Below are 15,643 nucleotides of genomic sequence, written 5' to 3'. Positions count from 1 at the left end.
CCAACGCGCTCATACTAGCTATACTAGTGTTGATATCATCAAATATCAATACATTTATACTTCTTTTTTTTTAATAATATCCAATTTCTTTTATTTCTCTCCTTCTAAAAGTTAAAGTATTCACTTTCTTAGTTTATGTGGTACCGGGGAAAACTCAAGAGAAAAATACAAGGAATATTATTTAAGTTCTTTAAATATTGTGTGAGAAACGAAATATATCCGGTCTTGCCGGTTGACTCCCCAAAGTAAAATTTCTGGTTCCGCCACTACTTTCGAAGAAACCAAACAATGTACATGCTCTAAGATGCTTATTTAAAAAAAATCCCTAAGGCGCGTTTGGTATGAGGGATAAGGGGTGGGATAAGGAAATTTTATCCCTTTATACTCTTATCCCTTGTTTGTTTGTTTACAAGGATTTCTAATTTATTTGGGATAGGGATATGGACTAATAGAGTCTTTATGCATTGAATTTCAATGGTACATGTTTTAATCGTAATGGTACATATTTTTATCGTAATGGTACTCCGTTTGACGAAATGGTACTTTCTTTTTAATAAATGGTACTCAAAAAGCCCTGTGATGTGAAACACATCACAGCATGCCGAAATTCCGCTCCCATCATTCTGTATCAGGGGAGGATCAGATATAGAATGGAGGATTTCTCCTTTAATGTTAAAAGACTATTTTACCCTTCATTAAAAGGGGTACGTAATATATAAAGAAAGGAGGTTGATATGATTTTAGCCTACTATTTTGAAAGGGGTAATAGAGTATTGTTATTTAATCTTTATCCTTATTTTCTACCATGTCAAACAAGGGATAAGGATAAAACTAATGAAGTCTCTATCATAAATTCCCTATTCATATCCCAATTTATATCCTTGTCCTTATCTCTAACCCCCTCTCATGCCAAACCAACCGTAAAATTACTGAAATAGCGATTATAATTTTTTTATTGAACTTATATTACTTTTTAATTAACTTAACTTATGAATAAACGACCACATACACGATTAGACATACATAAGTAATAAGAACTTCGTACAAGTTTAGACAAGTTGAAATAAGTGAAAATATCCTACCTTGATTGTCTCCTAAAATCTCTCCTTTATAGGATGTTAGGAATTAGTTAATCCTAATATTAGGTTGAATAATTATCCAAGCATTATCGAACTTATCATTTAGTCAACAATTTACCTAACTAAACCGAAATTAAAATAAAAAAGCCAACGGGGCCCACCTTAAAAAGGAAGCAAATGGGAAGAACAGCGAAATTCTAGAAAATTCCTTTCAGACAAAGACGGTGGAATCTTCAACACAAAGTCTATATCATCATCATCAACATCTTCAAATTACCGTCATTCTCTGCAAATTTTCAACATCTTAAGAAAAGGTTCGATTCCAATCTCTCTCCTATTTTTTTTGTTCGTCGCTTATTATTTTTTATTTTTTTGTAAGAAATTCCGTTTGAATTACTATGTAAACCAATCCATATGTAATTTTTTGCAAAAAGAGAATGAACTTTTGTTGTAAAATTTGATTCTGGGTCCTAATTTATACCTTGCTGCTCAATTTTTGTGATTTGATATGATTTCTAATTCTAGGGTTTATGTAATTGATTTATTGTGGGGTTTTTGGGGGAAAATGAAGCGAATTCTTGGAAATCAGAATTTATTTTGAGTGAATAATTAGTTAATTGTTCTATAGCGACGAGTTAATTTGGAAGTGTTTAGAAACACGTGATATATTATTATTATTTTTAGGCGCTATTGAAGTTTGATCATGTTTCTCTGTCTTTTGGGATCCACATGCTGACCTAATTTTTGGGTGTGGTTAAAATTGAAGTGATGTTGTTTTCTCATGTTTGAGTGGGGGCATATGTATTTTGTTTGTTTGTTTCCTTGTAAGTTCTTGATGAGTTGAGTAAGTTTAGGGGATCCTTTCTTCAAAAAAGTTACCAATAATTGATTGGGTTCACTCCAAATTGAGCTGTGGATTAATAGTATCAGGTTAGTAGAAATAAGGTATTGAGATTTGAGACAATAGAATTGGATGTTTAACAGCCAATTTACTCCCATTTTTCATTGATTTGTTTTCAGATTAGAAGCGGTAGACCTTGAATGCTCCCGTCCCTTTCCCAATTGTATTTCCAGTGAATTCGTTTATGTTTTCTTGATTGGATGACTTGGTTTCTTGTTGAATTCAATTTTGATGAAGAAGAAAAATATTTACCACTGCAAAAATTTGGGTGTACAGTTTACTAGTTTACTTATTGATTGTCTGGGTTTAGTAATTAGTAGTGGAGGAAATCGAGGAATGATGAATCAGCTTTTACGAATGTTAAATGAATAAATGATATTTGCAATGAATTTTGGTCTAATGTTAGTAAAGAAGTTAAATAAGATAGCTGCAAACTCATAATTTTTACTAAAATTTCTCTTTAGAGTAGATAATGTTGTCAACTACCATTAGTATGTGCTACTTCCTTTGATGAGTGTGAGTTTTGTCTCTATATATTGTTTGTGCTATTTTGTCTTTGCCCTTTATTAGTTACAGAGTGGGCGCAATGTATGGGCCTTTTGACAAATGTATTTGTGGTTCCAGAATATGATCTGAGGTGGTTAAGAGTTGGGCGGTTATTTGGTGACTATATATGCATGTGTATATATGTTTCAAAAGAACACATAAAAGGCGTATTCAACCATTTGTATTGATTGCTTGAGTTTGTAATGTCAGCTTGTGCGGGTTCTTGAACATTCGTGTATTTTGCAGGTCTATTCTAGTGTTTGTGAAGACAACTAATTGATTTATCATTAACAGGTACTTGAAATTAAGGTCTTTTACTTAGATAATATCTATGCTTGGCAATAATGGTATGAGTGTCGGTCTTAACCTTGGGATTTTACTTTTGTTTGTATTATTTGTGGTGATTTTAAGTTGGCAGAAACAACTTTAAACTGTTGCAGTGTGAGTTTGTGCAGCTACTTTGATTATTGAATTGGTTTTTCTTTTTTTCCCCCAAGGAGTTCATTCAAACATAAAATTTGGTCTTGATTTATTTTATTTATAATAAAAACATGGTTATCTCTGGCTGTTTTCTTGTTTAGTTACATTATAATTTTGTGGGTATTATGATTTTGGTGTTTGAGCTTGCTTGGCATGAATGATCCATTTTGATTGTCTTAATTGGAACAAAATCAGTCTCAGATACATCTTAATTATACATTCAAGCTTGAAAGATACTCTTTTCTGGTTCTCGATTATTGAAGAACAATGAACTTTCTGACCAACTTATATTATACAATTTCAAACACATGTGAGAGATACTTAGTGATGTATATGCATACACTCTAAGGTTCTCTTGTCGATCTCAGTTAAGTGATTGATCTATTAACCTTTAAGTTTTGATTTAGCCCTGATCTTGTACTTACTTTTTACCTGTAAAACAAAAACCTCATTTTGTGATCCTTTGTCAGTCGTTGAACAAGTTTTTTGCAAAGTGTGTATCAGTTATGTTACCTATGATTCTTTGGATTCCCTATAGTTTGAACTTTGAAATCAGTTTCTTGCTACTTTGATGTGATCAAAACTCAGTCATCATCCGTGTTACTTCCATTATTTCCGTTATGTACTTCATGAAATGTATGTAGAGATTCTTAGATCATAGATGCTGATGCAATAATAACGTGTAGAAAATCTTCAGTCTGTATGAAATTTCTCGCCTGAGAAATGGTTTGTCTTCCTCCCTATAACCTAATGAACTCTTTTCATGGATATTTCTGCTTTTGTGCGTTGGATCTCTTAAACATTTGATTAATCATCTTGTCTAATACTATTTCTCTGTTTTGTTTAGGAAGATAAACAGACTGTGTATGGCTGAAATCTCATCACTTGACAAGAAGGTTTCTTTAGATCTGGCCAGGGAATTGCTCATTGCAATTTCCGAGTCTCTACCAGAAAATCTTCTCAATCCCGAGTCTCTACCGGATAAAAGTCTCAGTCCCAAGTCTATCGAGGAACCTACAAATGATCATGAGATTGCTTCAATGAAAAGTGCTGATAAAGACGAAGAGCTTAGGTCGGAACTGATCTCGATCTCGTATCTACCGTCACCGGACAAAGTTTCACTTCCAGCAAATGGTCATCTGTGAATGATATTGACATGATGTGAATCATATCTTGTAGAAAAAAATCTCCTTTTAAAGTTTATTATGTACTTAGTACTACTACCTAAGCACTCTTTGACCAAGTCTTGGAAGTGACATCAATATTAGACATGTAAATTGGGTGTAATTGCGTGGTTTTGGATGGTTTGTGTGATATGATAAGATTGTTACAGGAAAATATGCTATGATTTTGCTTCTCATTTGGTGTTCTTTGTAAATGTGCAACTGGTAAAGTACCAAGTTTTTGGAAAATATTTACTTTCTAGTTTCTACCAGGAAATATAGCCCTAATCTTGCTCTTAGGGCCAGGGCCAGAGAAAAATCAAAATTTATCAGTTATTATTCTTAAATGGGAGAAATATATAATGCTCCGTATCCCCGTAATGTTGGTTTTGAGGCAGGATTAGTCATCGATTAATCATTTTCAATTCATCATTGCCACGTGCTGAAACACTTTTCATTTATTCTTAAGTGTTTTAACGGTTATATAATAAAAAGTTAATAGAATTAACATCAACGTCAGGATGGCCGAGTGGTCTAAGGCGCCAGACTCAAGTTCCGGTCTTCGTAAGAGGGCGTGGGTTCAAATCCCACTTCTGACAATTTTTTTTCCCTCCTATTATATTTTCCAGCTTTTTGGCAATTACCCTATTATCTCTTTTTTTTTTTAAAGTTTAATTCTCCTATTATTATTTTTTTGTTCTTTTGTTGGAGTATAAATTGTTATTCACCAAAATGATTTTTTTTTTTTTAAAAACCATTGTCTTCTATGCGTTTGTTTTTACCAATTTTCTTCTCCTACAATAAACAACTTTTTATTATAGATTTTGTGTCACATTATTATTTTTTTGTTTTTTTGTTGGAGTATAAATTGTTACTCCCTCCGTATTTATTTAAGAGATACACTTGGCCGGGCACGGGTATTAAGAAAAATAATTTGAATGAAATAAAATAATAAAGCAAGTGGGTTGAGTAGATATTTTAATAAGAAAAACAAGTTGGGACCATGTCATTTTAGGGAGTGGGGGGTGGGAATGGAGTGTAGATATATTATTTAATTAGATGGTGGGGTTGATAAGTTACTAAAAATGGCAAGTGTATCTCTTAAATAATTACGGCCGAAAAAGGCAAGTGTATCCCTTAAATAAATGCAGAGGGAGTATTCACCAAAATGAAAATTTTCAAAAAAAAACCATCGTCTTTCTATGCGTTTGTTTTTACCAATTTTCTTCTCCTACAATAAACAACTTTTTATTATAGATTTTGTGTCACATTTAACAATTCAAAGGATAAATTTTAGATTGTTTGTTGTTCAAACTAAAAAGTAATTGGGATTTTCGTGCGGATGCACGGGAATAAAACTACGAAGTAGATTCAATGCAATCTACAACATAAATCTTATAGATCGTCCAACATTTTTAGCAAGGAAATCGAAGCTGAAACCTGGAATGATCAAACATGAAGTCGTCTCTAGCATGAACTGAGACTATTTATTTATTTTAGTCCTCTCATGTCATGATCCTGCTGTCAAAAAGCTTATTTATTTATACTCTATCTGTCGTTACATATTTGCGTCATGTGACTTTTCACGATCTCAAAAACACGATTAAAATGTAGATATCTCTAACTTTATATGTAAGTTTTTTAATTATAAAAAGTCGATATTTTAAAGTTATGTTTAACCGAGTCTAACAAGATCCCAAGATCCCATATAACTATTTTTTTTATAGATTAGTGAAAATCCATGGTCAAACTTTTAAAAAGCAATGGGGAAACTTGAAGGTAATGTATAAACTTAGCACAAGTATGAGAAGTTAATTAAAAAGTTCAAAAGAAAAAGGTTAAGGGCCCAACCGGGTTCGAACCGGTGACCTATTGATCTGCAGTCAATTGCTCTACCACTGAGCTATGGACCCCTTGTTGTAGATTATTCCTATCACATATAAATTAAAATAAGAACGTTGTTCTGTTATAGCACAAGTAAGATTTGACCCATTCAACACAATATTAGCAAATCTACTACCCCTAAATCACATCCTCCATACTTCATAATTTTATTGAAAACCAATGTTTGAGAATTGCAATCGATATGTTAATCAAGTGAATTAGAATATTTTAACTAGATAGATCACGTTATGTGATCTACTCACACAATATAAACATTAGAATCAGTGATTTCATGTCTACTTCATAAACAATCTCAACCAAAACCTTCAAAAATTTCTAGCTGATTCATTCAAGATTATAAAGATCTAACAATTTTGACTAGATCTAATAAAATGTATGAAATATTTATACACCCCATGTCATACCTACATATTTGATAATGGATTACAACCATATTATATGCATAAAGGATATGTTAATAATACATGTTATCTAACTATAAATACTTGTTACATATGTTCAACTAAAATTCAAGTTACAAATTTAACACCATTCATCTTATATTCTTACATGAACTAGCTGGTTTCTTCAGTTTGAAAAAATAAAATCATCAATCAAAAACCTTTCTTTTACTAAGTTTTGTAATAGTGTGGGAAATGGAGATAGTTTTCTCAGTTTGGATGGTGTTGAGTGTTATTTTGGGAGGTTTATTGGCATTTTTTGGAATCTTGAAAAATGCAAATGAGTGGTTTTATGTGAGAAGGCTAGGAAAAAAGAGAGATTTGCTTCCTCCTGGTGATATGGGTTGGCCTTTCATTGGCACACAATTATCTTTCCTTAAAGCCTTTAAATCCGATAACCCGGATTCTTTCATCTCCACCCTTGCTACAAGGTCTCTCTCTTTCCCCCGAGTGGTGGAGCCAAAAATTTTGAGTCGGGGTATCGGCATGTTAATAAAATAATTATCTAATCTGTATTAATTTACTTTCTTTTTATTAAGTACAATGTATAAACCTTTTTGAATAAAGATGGTCGTGGGGTGAGTCGGGCTTCGGGCCGAGCCCATGGGTCATGGGCCTACATTGGCTGGGTCCACGACAGGCCCACTCTCCATCATGTCGGGCCGGACCGGGCTGAAATTTTCAAAACACGGACCAACACTGTCCCAATCCCACAGACTGCCGTGCCGGGCCGGGTCGGGTCGTCGTGCCTAATCCTAAATTTTACTAGATTTATCATGCTTTTGTTGGCCGTACCTTGTCTTTTCCCCATAAAATGAATGCAGCCCAGGCCCGGCCCACGACCCACAAATTCATGCTCGTGCCGGATCGGGTTTTTTCGTATCGGGTCGGCCGGCCCGACCCATGACCATCGTTACACCCACTTGGCTCCTTCGCTAGTTGTTTGCCACTCTATATCCCTATATTAGAATTACTACTTCCATTTCAAAATGATCTTTCCACTCCCTTTTTCTCACTTTATTCATTTTTCTTACACCACCCATATTTTACATACTTTCTCTTACTTTATTCAATAATTTTCTACTCACCTATCTTTTTACATACTTTATCTCATTTATCTTAATATTTGTGCAAATAGTAACTGTAAAAAAAAAATGAAACAACCTGAGATAGTATATTATTTCCCCTGTCACTATTTAACATGTTCCTTTTCGGGATGTCCCCAATTTATGTTAACATATTTGACCACTTTTTGTGAATATATGATAAGTGGACTCATTCAAAACACAATACTAACAGGAAATGGTGTAATTATATTCCTGTATGTTTTATAAATTTATAGTCATGTTTTATCATTGACAATTCTATTAACATGCTTTATGAATAAACAAAATCTGCAGGTTTGGACCAACAGGAATATACAGAGCTGTAATGTTTGGAAAACCATGTGTTATACTCACAACACCTGAATCCTGCAAGAAAGTTTTATCAGATGATGCAACATTTGGACCTGGTTTTCCTGAATCAATCACAAAACTCATGGGGAAGAAGGCATTTCATGGCATAACTCAGGAAGAACACAAGCGTCTTAGAAGGCTAACCACAGCTGCCCTTAGTGGTCAAGAAGCATTGTCAATTTACCTCAAACACATTGAAGAAATCACCATTAATTCTCTGAAGGAATGGGCTGGAATGTCGAGACCTATCGAGTTCTTGACTGAGATGAGGAAGATTGCTTTCAAGGTGATTATGTTTGTTATGGTGGGTGATACAAGTACTGATCATTTTATCATGGAGGCATTGGAGAAGGAGTATACAACTTTGAATCATGGGTTGAAGTCCATGGCTATTGATCTGCCTGGCTTTGCTTATCACAATGCCCTCAAGGTTTTGTTCTGTTTTGTTTACCTTATTTCCATTTATTTTAGGAAAAATAAGTTCAGATAAGTTTAGTTAAGTTCAGATAATTTTAGGAAATATAAGTTCAGTAAAATAAGGGTTGACCAAGTAAAATTTATAATTAAAATAATTTTTAGGCAAATTTGTCAAAAACTACCTTATAAAATTGAATTTTTGTGAAAAACTACTTAATATAAAAAATGTTGTAAGTAACTACTTTATAAAAATTTATGTTGTAAGATACTGCATTTCGTAGGATTATGAACATTGATTCAAGATTACGAGATTGACTTTACTAGATGTATCTTAATTATGTGCTATTTAACGGGAAAAAGGGTAATTAAGTGGCACGTAAGATGCATATGATAAAGTCAATCCTGGAATTTTGAGTCAACCTTCATGATTCGAAAATAAGTGGTATCTTACAAGTTAGAACATAATTTTTTTATAATGTAGTTAATTACAACCATTTTTTATAAGGTAGTTTTCCGCAAAAATACAATTTTATAAGGTAGTTTTCACAAAAACACACTTTTATAAGGTAGTTTTTCGCAAAACACACAATTTTACAAGTTTAGAAAAAATAAGTGAAAATCAGGTGAATATAACGCACCCTTAGTAATCAGTATAATCTCAGTGAACTTGTTGATTTTTTGTAATGGTTTTTGGCTTTGGATCAGGCTAGGAAGAACTTGCAGAAGATATTCCAGGGAGTGGTAGATAAAAGAAGGATAGAAGAAACAATGGCAAATAAGCAAGAAGAAAAGAAAGATATGTTGGATATGCTGATGGGAATTGAGGATGAGAACAAGAGTAAATTGAGTGATGAGGAGATTGTAGATTTGATTATCATGTTTTTAAATGCTGGACATGAATCCTCTGGTCATGCAGCTATGTGGGCTGTTGTGCTCTTACAAGACCACCCTGAAGTCTTCCAGAAAGCTAAGGTAATTAACACTGTGTTTGGAAACCAAGTTGATGTGGAAATGTGAGGAAAAGTAAAACTATAAAAATCTATCAAAAAGCAAATCTGAAGAAATATGTGAAAGTCCCTAAATTTTAATTTGTTTGGCTAATTATTATGGAACACTGAACATGGAGTATTACATATTTTTTACTTGTTTAATTTTGTTTTCCACAGTTTTTCAATCAGTTTTGAAGGGAAAGTATGGAAAATTAAATTAAATTTGCACACATTTCATTTTCCTCACTTTTCCACCCAAATTACCAAACCAGCTAAATTAAGAAATTCTTATATTTCCACAATTTTACACATTTTTCCTCACTTTTCCATTTAAATTACCAAACAAGCTAAAATTAAGAAATTCATTTGAGTTGCTCAATCCCCCCTTACCCCGGTGCTCATAACACGCTACATAATTATTTCCACAATTTTACACATCTTGTCTCATTAAACTAGAGTTCTCAAACACACTGTAACTCTGTAAGTGTTCACTCTAAATTACATGTCAAGACTTTTTTTGCACTTTGAACTGATCTGATTCCGGCATGAAACCAGGAAGAACAAGAACATATTGTAAACAAACGACCACCAAATCAGAAAGGACTGACATTGAAAGAAACAAGACAGATGGAGTATCTATCCAAGGTATTGTACATACATGATCAACAACATTAATCAAAACAAATTAATGGATGGATAATTCTTCTTATAATGTTGTCTGACAGCCTAATTTCAGTCATTCAGTATGAATTATGAATTAACCTTCGGTTTATCATTCCATCAAGGTAATTGATGAGACACTACGCGTGGTTAACATCTCATTTACACTTTTTAGAGAAGCAACCAAGGATGTTAACATCAATGGTTAGTATATTAATTAGTACTGCTTAATAATACTCAAAATTTCTGATAGAATTCAGATGCAACTATCATAAATTTCTGATAAATTTTCCTTTGGTTGATGGAAGGTTATAATGTACCAAAAGGATGGAGGATATTAACTTGGCTAAGAAGTGCTCATCTAGATTCTAACAAGTACCCCAATTCAAAGGAATTTAACCCTTCAAGATGGGATGTAAGTGCTATACATACATCATTACATCAGTCTGCAACTTCTAAATTCCTCATTTTGTTCATAATTAACTGTAACATACACAAAAACTAAAGATTGCATTTTTGTTCTTGTTGCAGGATCCTAAAACAAGAGCGAATTTCATTCCGTTTGGAGCAGGAAGTAGGATGTGTCCTGGACGCGATTTAGCAAAACTTGAAGTTTATACATTTCTTCACTACTTCCTCCTAAACTACAAGTATTCTTTCTTCCTGTTTCCTACCATTAAAGATGATGTGTAACCCAGAAATATAATCAGAAATTCAGAATGTTTTACCAGTAAAGTTTTGTGTGCAGGTTGGAGAGGATTAATCCCAAATGTCCTGTAAGATACTTGCCAATCTCAAGGCCTGAAGACAATTGTCTAGCCATAATTCGAAGGGTGTCATAATTACTTACCACATTATAAGGAAAAATTGTTTATGCTTTTGTACTTTGTTTTTCATTGTTTGTCAAATACTGTACTATGAATATGTAACTAAAATAGTGTTTAAACACCAAATACATTTTCTCAAAGCTATTACCTTTTGGCTTATAAAGTTGTATGAAGTGTAGAAAGATAGGAGAATATGCAACATTACATTCGACTGAATAGATAAAAAAAATTCTACAAAAATTTTTAAAGGGAGAAGAGAAGCATGTTAAATCTTCGGGCAGTAGCTACCTTTAGCCATTTAGCAAAATACATCTTTTTGTGAATACTGTACTATTTTAAACTCAATTCTTCCATTCTAAAATGATAGTTTTTTTGGTTCTACTACGAGGAGTTCCCACCGCCTTCGGCAAGTGGACTAATCTGCCGTGGGAGTTTGCATGGGTACCTCGATGGGCAGCATCCCTCTCAGTTGAGATTTTTTCCATTCCCAAGGCTCGAACCCGAGACCTTGGTTAAGGAGTAAGAGGCCCTTAACCACTCATGTCAACCTCAATTGGTATTCTGAAATGATAGTTATTCTAGTGAATACACAATACATAATAAACAATGCTCTATATCTTCATAAACAAATAAGGTCTAAGTCCTATATAGCAGCAAAATGCATCATAATTTATTGACAAAGCTTCTAGGATTTATTTGACAAAAGATGGCCATGATATGAGAAAAACAAAAATTACGCAAAGTCAATCATTTATTACAAACAGGAAGGCTAGTGCTATATATCCAAAATTAGGGTGAACACGGTCCGTTTCAATGCAGTTTGACACTAGACCCAAATATGGCTTGATAATATTTTCAAACTAAAGCAACTCATATAAGTGTCATAACTGGACCAAATTAAACCGTAATAATAAGGTTTGAAGTAGTTTGGTTTACGTTGAACAATAATTTATAAATCGTAAACCGAACCAAACTGTCAAAATACGGTTTGGTTTACGCTTTGTTCCAGTTAAATTTTGTTTTCAAACTCTGGACTAGCATGTCTAAAAATAAATAATAAAAAAAATTAGCTAGAAATCACAATTAAAATTTCAACGATTCATTTCCTAAACCCTAGCGAAATTCCAAGAATTTGTGCTCGTGTTTGCAATAAGAACACACAAGTGAAGATCTTGAGTCATATCATATCCGAATAGGTACACCTCCACTCTTTCATCAATGTAAATACTCCGTGATATTTTATAAAATCTCGTACCGTGCAAAAAATAGAAAATTAAAAGTCACAAATAAAATAAACAAATAAAATTAAATAAAACATATACTTCATATAAGATATTAAATCGCTTGTTTTTGTACATAATATGAATATTCTCGAAAGTCAAAACATATCATTCAGAATGAGATAAATATTCGTAAATAATTTCTTGTAATCCATATTTGGTTTTATATTCGTAATTATATTTTTGTAATTTATTTCTCACAAATTATTATTTCGTAAACGATATCATGTAATCTTCACGTACATATTTAAACACCAAATACATTTTCTCAAAGTTTGTTCATCCTGATTACATTTTGAACTATAAAGTTTTATGAAGGATAGAAAGATAAGAGAGTATGCAGCATTACATTCGACTAATTAGAGAGAAGTTTGTCATTTACTTCCTTAAAGATACATCATTTTTGTATTAACTACCTTATGAAAGTTTTATTTTGTAATTTACTACCTTAAAGACTTAAATTATGTTTTTGTATTGGAATCATTACCCCCTCTACGGGTTTCTCATTTTAAAATTAAGATATCTTTTTCATTTCTTAATCGTTTTAAGTAATTCGAAGTTCATTCTTTGCTTTTTTCGGGGAAGTGGTAGGGATTACAAAATAAAAAAAATTATATAAGGCGGTAAATAACAATAAAACTTTCATAAGTTAGTTAATATAGAAAATTGTGTATTTTTACCAAACATACTTATAATTCTACAAAAAAAATCCAAAAAGGAGCATCAAGGAAACATCAATTGAAACGAACGCTTAATCTAGTACTCCCTCCGTCCCGGAATACTCGCACTTCTTATAAAGCCGTCCCTGAATATTTGCATCGTTTCTATAAATGATATTTTTTTTTAATTTTATATCGTTTATCTCACTTACATAAGTCTCACTTGTATTCTTAACATCTAAAAAAAACATTAAAAAAATCACCCCCACCCTCCACCACCCTCAAAAAGTTAACACATTTTCCACTAACTAAATGAACTACTTTACAAAAGTATTATTTTTGTAATTTACTACCTTAAAGGCTTAAATTATGTTTTTGTAATGGAATCAATACCTTTTTAGTTTTCTCATTTTAAAATTAAGATATTTCTTTTGTTTCTTAATCGTTTTAAGTAATTCAAAATTCATTCTCTTCTTTTTTCAGGGAAGTGGTAGTGATTCCAAAATAAAACATTATTTAAGGTAGTAACTATATTAAAAACATTATTTTCCACTAACTATAGGTTGAGGATTTAGGGATGTCAATGGGGCGGGGCGGATGCGGATGTATGTCCCTCCATCCCCATCCCCACCTAAAATTTCCATCCCCATCCCCACCCCATCACCCATGGCAGGTACAAATTTCATCCCCATCCCCGCCCCAACAGGTACAAACTAAAATCCATCCCCGCCCCACCACCCGCCTGGGTATCCATCCCCGTCTCATCCCCGCCCCATATCCGCGTCAATACCCACCTTGTTTTTCTTATTTCGCCAACATGATGGAAAAAAAGTAACTTCCATAACAAAAAAATTCAAACACATAAAATTAAAAGTCTTGTTTTAATTCATAATATCACATACTACAAACCAATCCAAACGCATAAAAAAATTGTTCAACTTTTTATGTTCTTTAAATTTTTCAATTCAAGTAGGGAATGATATTCGGATAGGGTTGACGATTATCAAGCGGGGCGGGTGGGGATGGGGCGGGTCCAACACAAAATCCACACCCGCCCCGTCACCCATGGCGGGTATGATTTTTATACCCATCCCCGCCCCATCACCCGCCAAACCTCCCTCCATCCCCGCCTACTTGGGGCGGATGCGGGGCGGGTCTCCTATAAAACCCGCCCCACTGACATCCCTATTGAGGATAATGTAATTATCCGAGATGATAAAATATCATATGAAATAGAGTTATGTACTGTATATGATATGAGATAGAAGTATATAGGACTTAGGAATCCTACGAAGTGTAGAACCATCTAGTTTGTAATATACATAGAGGCGTATGCCCACAAATAATATGAGACAAATCAAATAATATATTCTCTATAATTTAGCACTATATCTATAATTTCAATTTCCCAAAAAAAAAAAATATATATTGAAATTGCAAATAATTCACAAAAGGAAATGAAAAATTGCTGGCTGTGGGGTTCGAACCCACGCGCACTTATGTGCAGCAGATCTTAAGTCTGCCCCCTTAACCACTCGGGCAAACCAGCTAATTAATGTTATTTTTGATACTGTTAATTATATAACAACTATTTTGGATGTTATTCAGCTTTTGTCGATGATACTTACTAACTCCATAACTAATTAACTGTCCCCGAATTATATTTGATGGAAAATACTTCCTCCATCCAAATCTAATTATGTTGCACACTGTATATTATTCGTCACATACTCATATTTTTTAACATTAAAATAAATATTCTTAGACTATCACATTTTTAAATTCTTCGTAGTATATATTAATAATACTAGTAGCTGGGTTATGTTGCGCATAGTGTGGCTGAAAATTTGAAATTTGACATTGATGGTGTTCTAACACCATTATACTAATTAATTTATTGTGCTTTCATGTCACAAAAGTGAACTTATTAGAGTTTATAAGATAATAATAAAAAATTTATGATATTACCACGCCAACGCTTGCAAACCCATTGATAACGAATAAAGTGATTAATTGGTAATCTTACGAGGATGTTTAATTCAAGCTCTATTAAATTTAAAAGACATTGGAAGAATATTATTGTAGGAGGAATCATGTTCTATCTTTTTCGTATTTTTCTTATTTGTTGAGATTTATCATATTTGTCAAACCTAGTTTAATTAATTGGAACATATATATATATATATATATATATATATATATATATATATATATATATATATATATATATATATATATTATATATATATATATATATATATATATATATATATATATATATATATATATATATATATATATATACTATCTCCGTTTCTGAAAGTTCTTTACGCTTTGGAAAATGTGTCCAAAGTATAAAAACTTTGACCGTAAATTCTCACTGTTATATACATCAAAATGTTACATATAAGATCTTGTCAGATTGGTCTCGGTATGTATTTTCAGAATATCAAATTTTATAATTTTTTCACATACGAAATTGGATATATTAGTAGTTAAATATTGCATTGGAGTTCGTGCAAATAGTAACTGTAAAGATTTTTTTGAAACGGAAGAAGTATATAGGAGTGGTGATGCGATGACAATATTATTTTATTTATTTTTTGATAGAGGTTAGATGGGCGCAATTAATATTAGGCGTGGGAGTTTTTTTTAAGTTTATCATAGTAAGTTACTAAGTTGTATTAAACTATTAATGTCTTCTTTATTTGTCCATGCATAATATTTTGACTGCATTGCATGCGTAGGGTAATTATAAAAGAGATTGGTAGAAAGGGAAGTTAAATCACATCTTTTCAACTTTCGTACGAGTATTATTTTTAGCGTTATCGAAACATTTG

General features: G+C 32.6%; 1 protein-coding gene, 1 long non-coding RNA gene and 3 other non-coding genes across 5 annotated transcripts; 3 read left to right on the top strand and 2 right to left on the bottom strand.

Moving 5' to 3' along the window:
* Positions 1–1,187: 1,187 nt before the first annotated feature.
* On the top strand, positions 1,188–4,366 carry LOC110792316 (uncharacterized). Its single transcript, XR_002534356.2, has 3 exons — positions 1,188–1,393; positions 2,773–2,820; positions 3,854–4,366. It is a non-coding gene; the product is annotated as an uncharacterized lncRNA (long non-coding RNA).
* Positions 4,367–4,684: 318 nt separating this feature from the next.
* Positions 4,685–4,768, top strand: TRNAL-CAA (transfer RNA leucine (anticodon CAA)). Its single transcript has one exon. It is a non-coding gene; the product is annotated as a tRNA-Leu (tRNA).
* A 1,242-nt stretch (positions 4,769–6,010) lies between these two features.
* TRNAC-GCA (transfer RNA cysteine (anticodon GCA)) lies at positions 6,011–6,082 on the bottom strand. The gene has a single exon. It is a non-coding gene; the product is annotated as a tRNA-Cys (tRNA).
* Positions 6,083–6,605: 523 nt separating this feature from the next.
* Positions 6,606–11,056, top strand: LOC110790693 (ent-kaurenoic acid oxidase 2-like). The gene is made up of 8 exons (XM_021995472.2): positions 6,606–6,945; positions 7,915–8,401; positions 9,094–9,360; positions 9,933–10,022; positions 10,163–10,241; positions 10,346–10,452; positions 10,569–10,687; positions 10,786–11,056. Exons 1-8 carry the CDS (start codon positions 6,710–6,712, stop codon positions 10,877–10,879), a joined length of 1,479 nt encoding a protein of 492 aa, XP_021851164.1. The 5' UTR covers positions 6,606–6,709; the 3' UTR covers positions 10,880–11,056.
* A 3,213-nt stretch (positions 11,057–14,269) lies between these two features.
* Positions 14,270–14,352, bottom strand: TRNAL-UAA (transfer RNA leucine (anticodon UAA)). Its single transcript has one exon. It is a non-coding gene; the product is annotated as a tRNA-Leu (tRNA).
* Positions 14,353–15,643: the final 1,291 nt, after the last annotated feature.

The sequence above is a fragment of the Spinacia oleracea genome, chromosome 6 (assembly GCF_020520425.1).
Source record: "Spinacia oleracea cultivar Varoflay chromosome 6, BTI_SOV_V1, whole genome shotgun sequence".
Lineage (NCBI taxonomy): Eukaryota > Viridiplantae > Streptophyta > Magnoliopsida > Caryophyllales > Amaranthaceae > Spinacia > Spinacia oleracea.
This window is presented reverse-complemented; position numbering and strand designations above follow the sequence as displayed.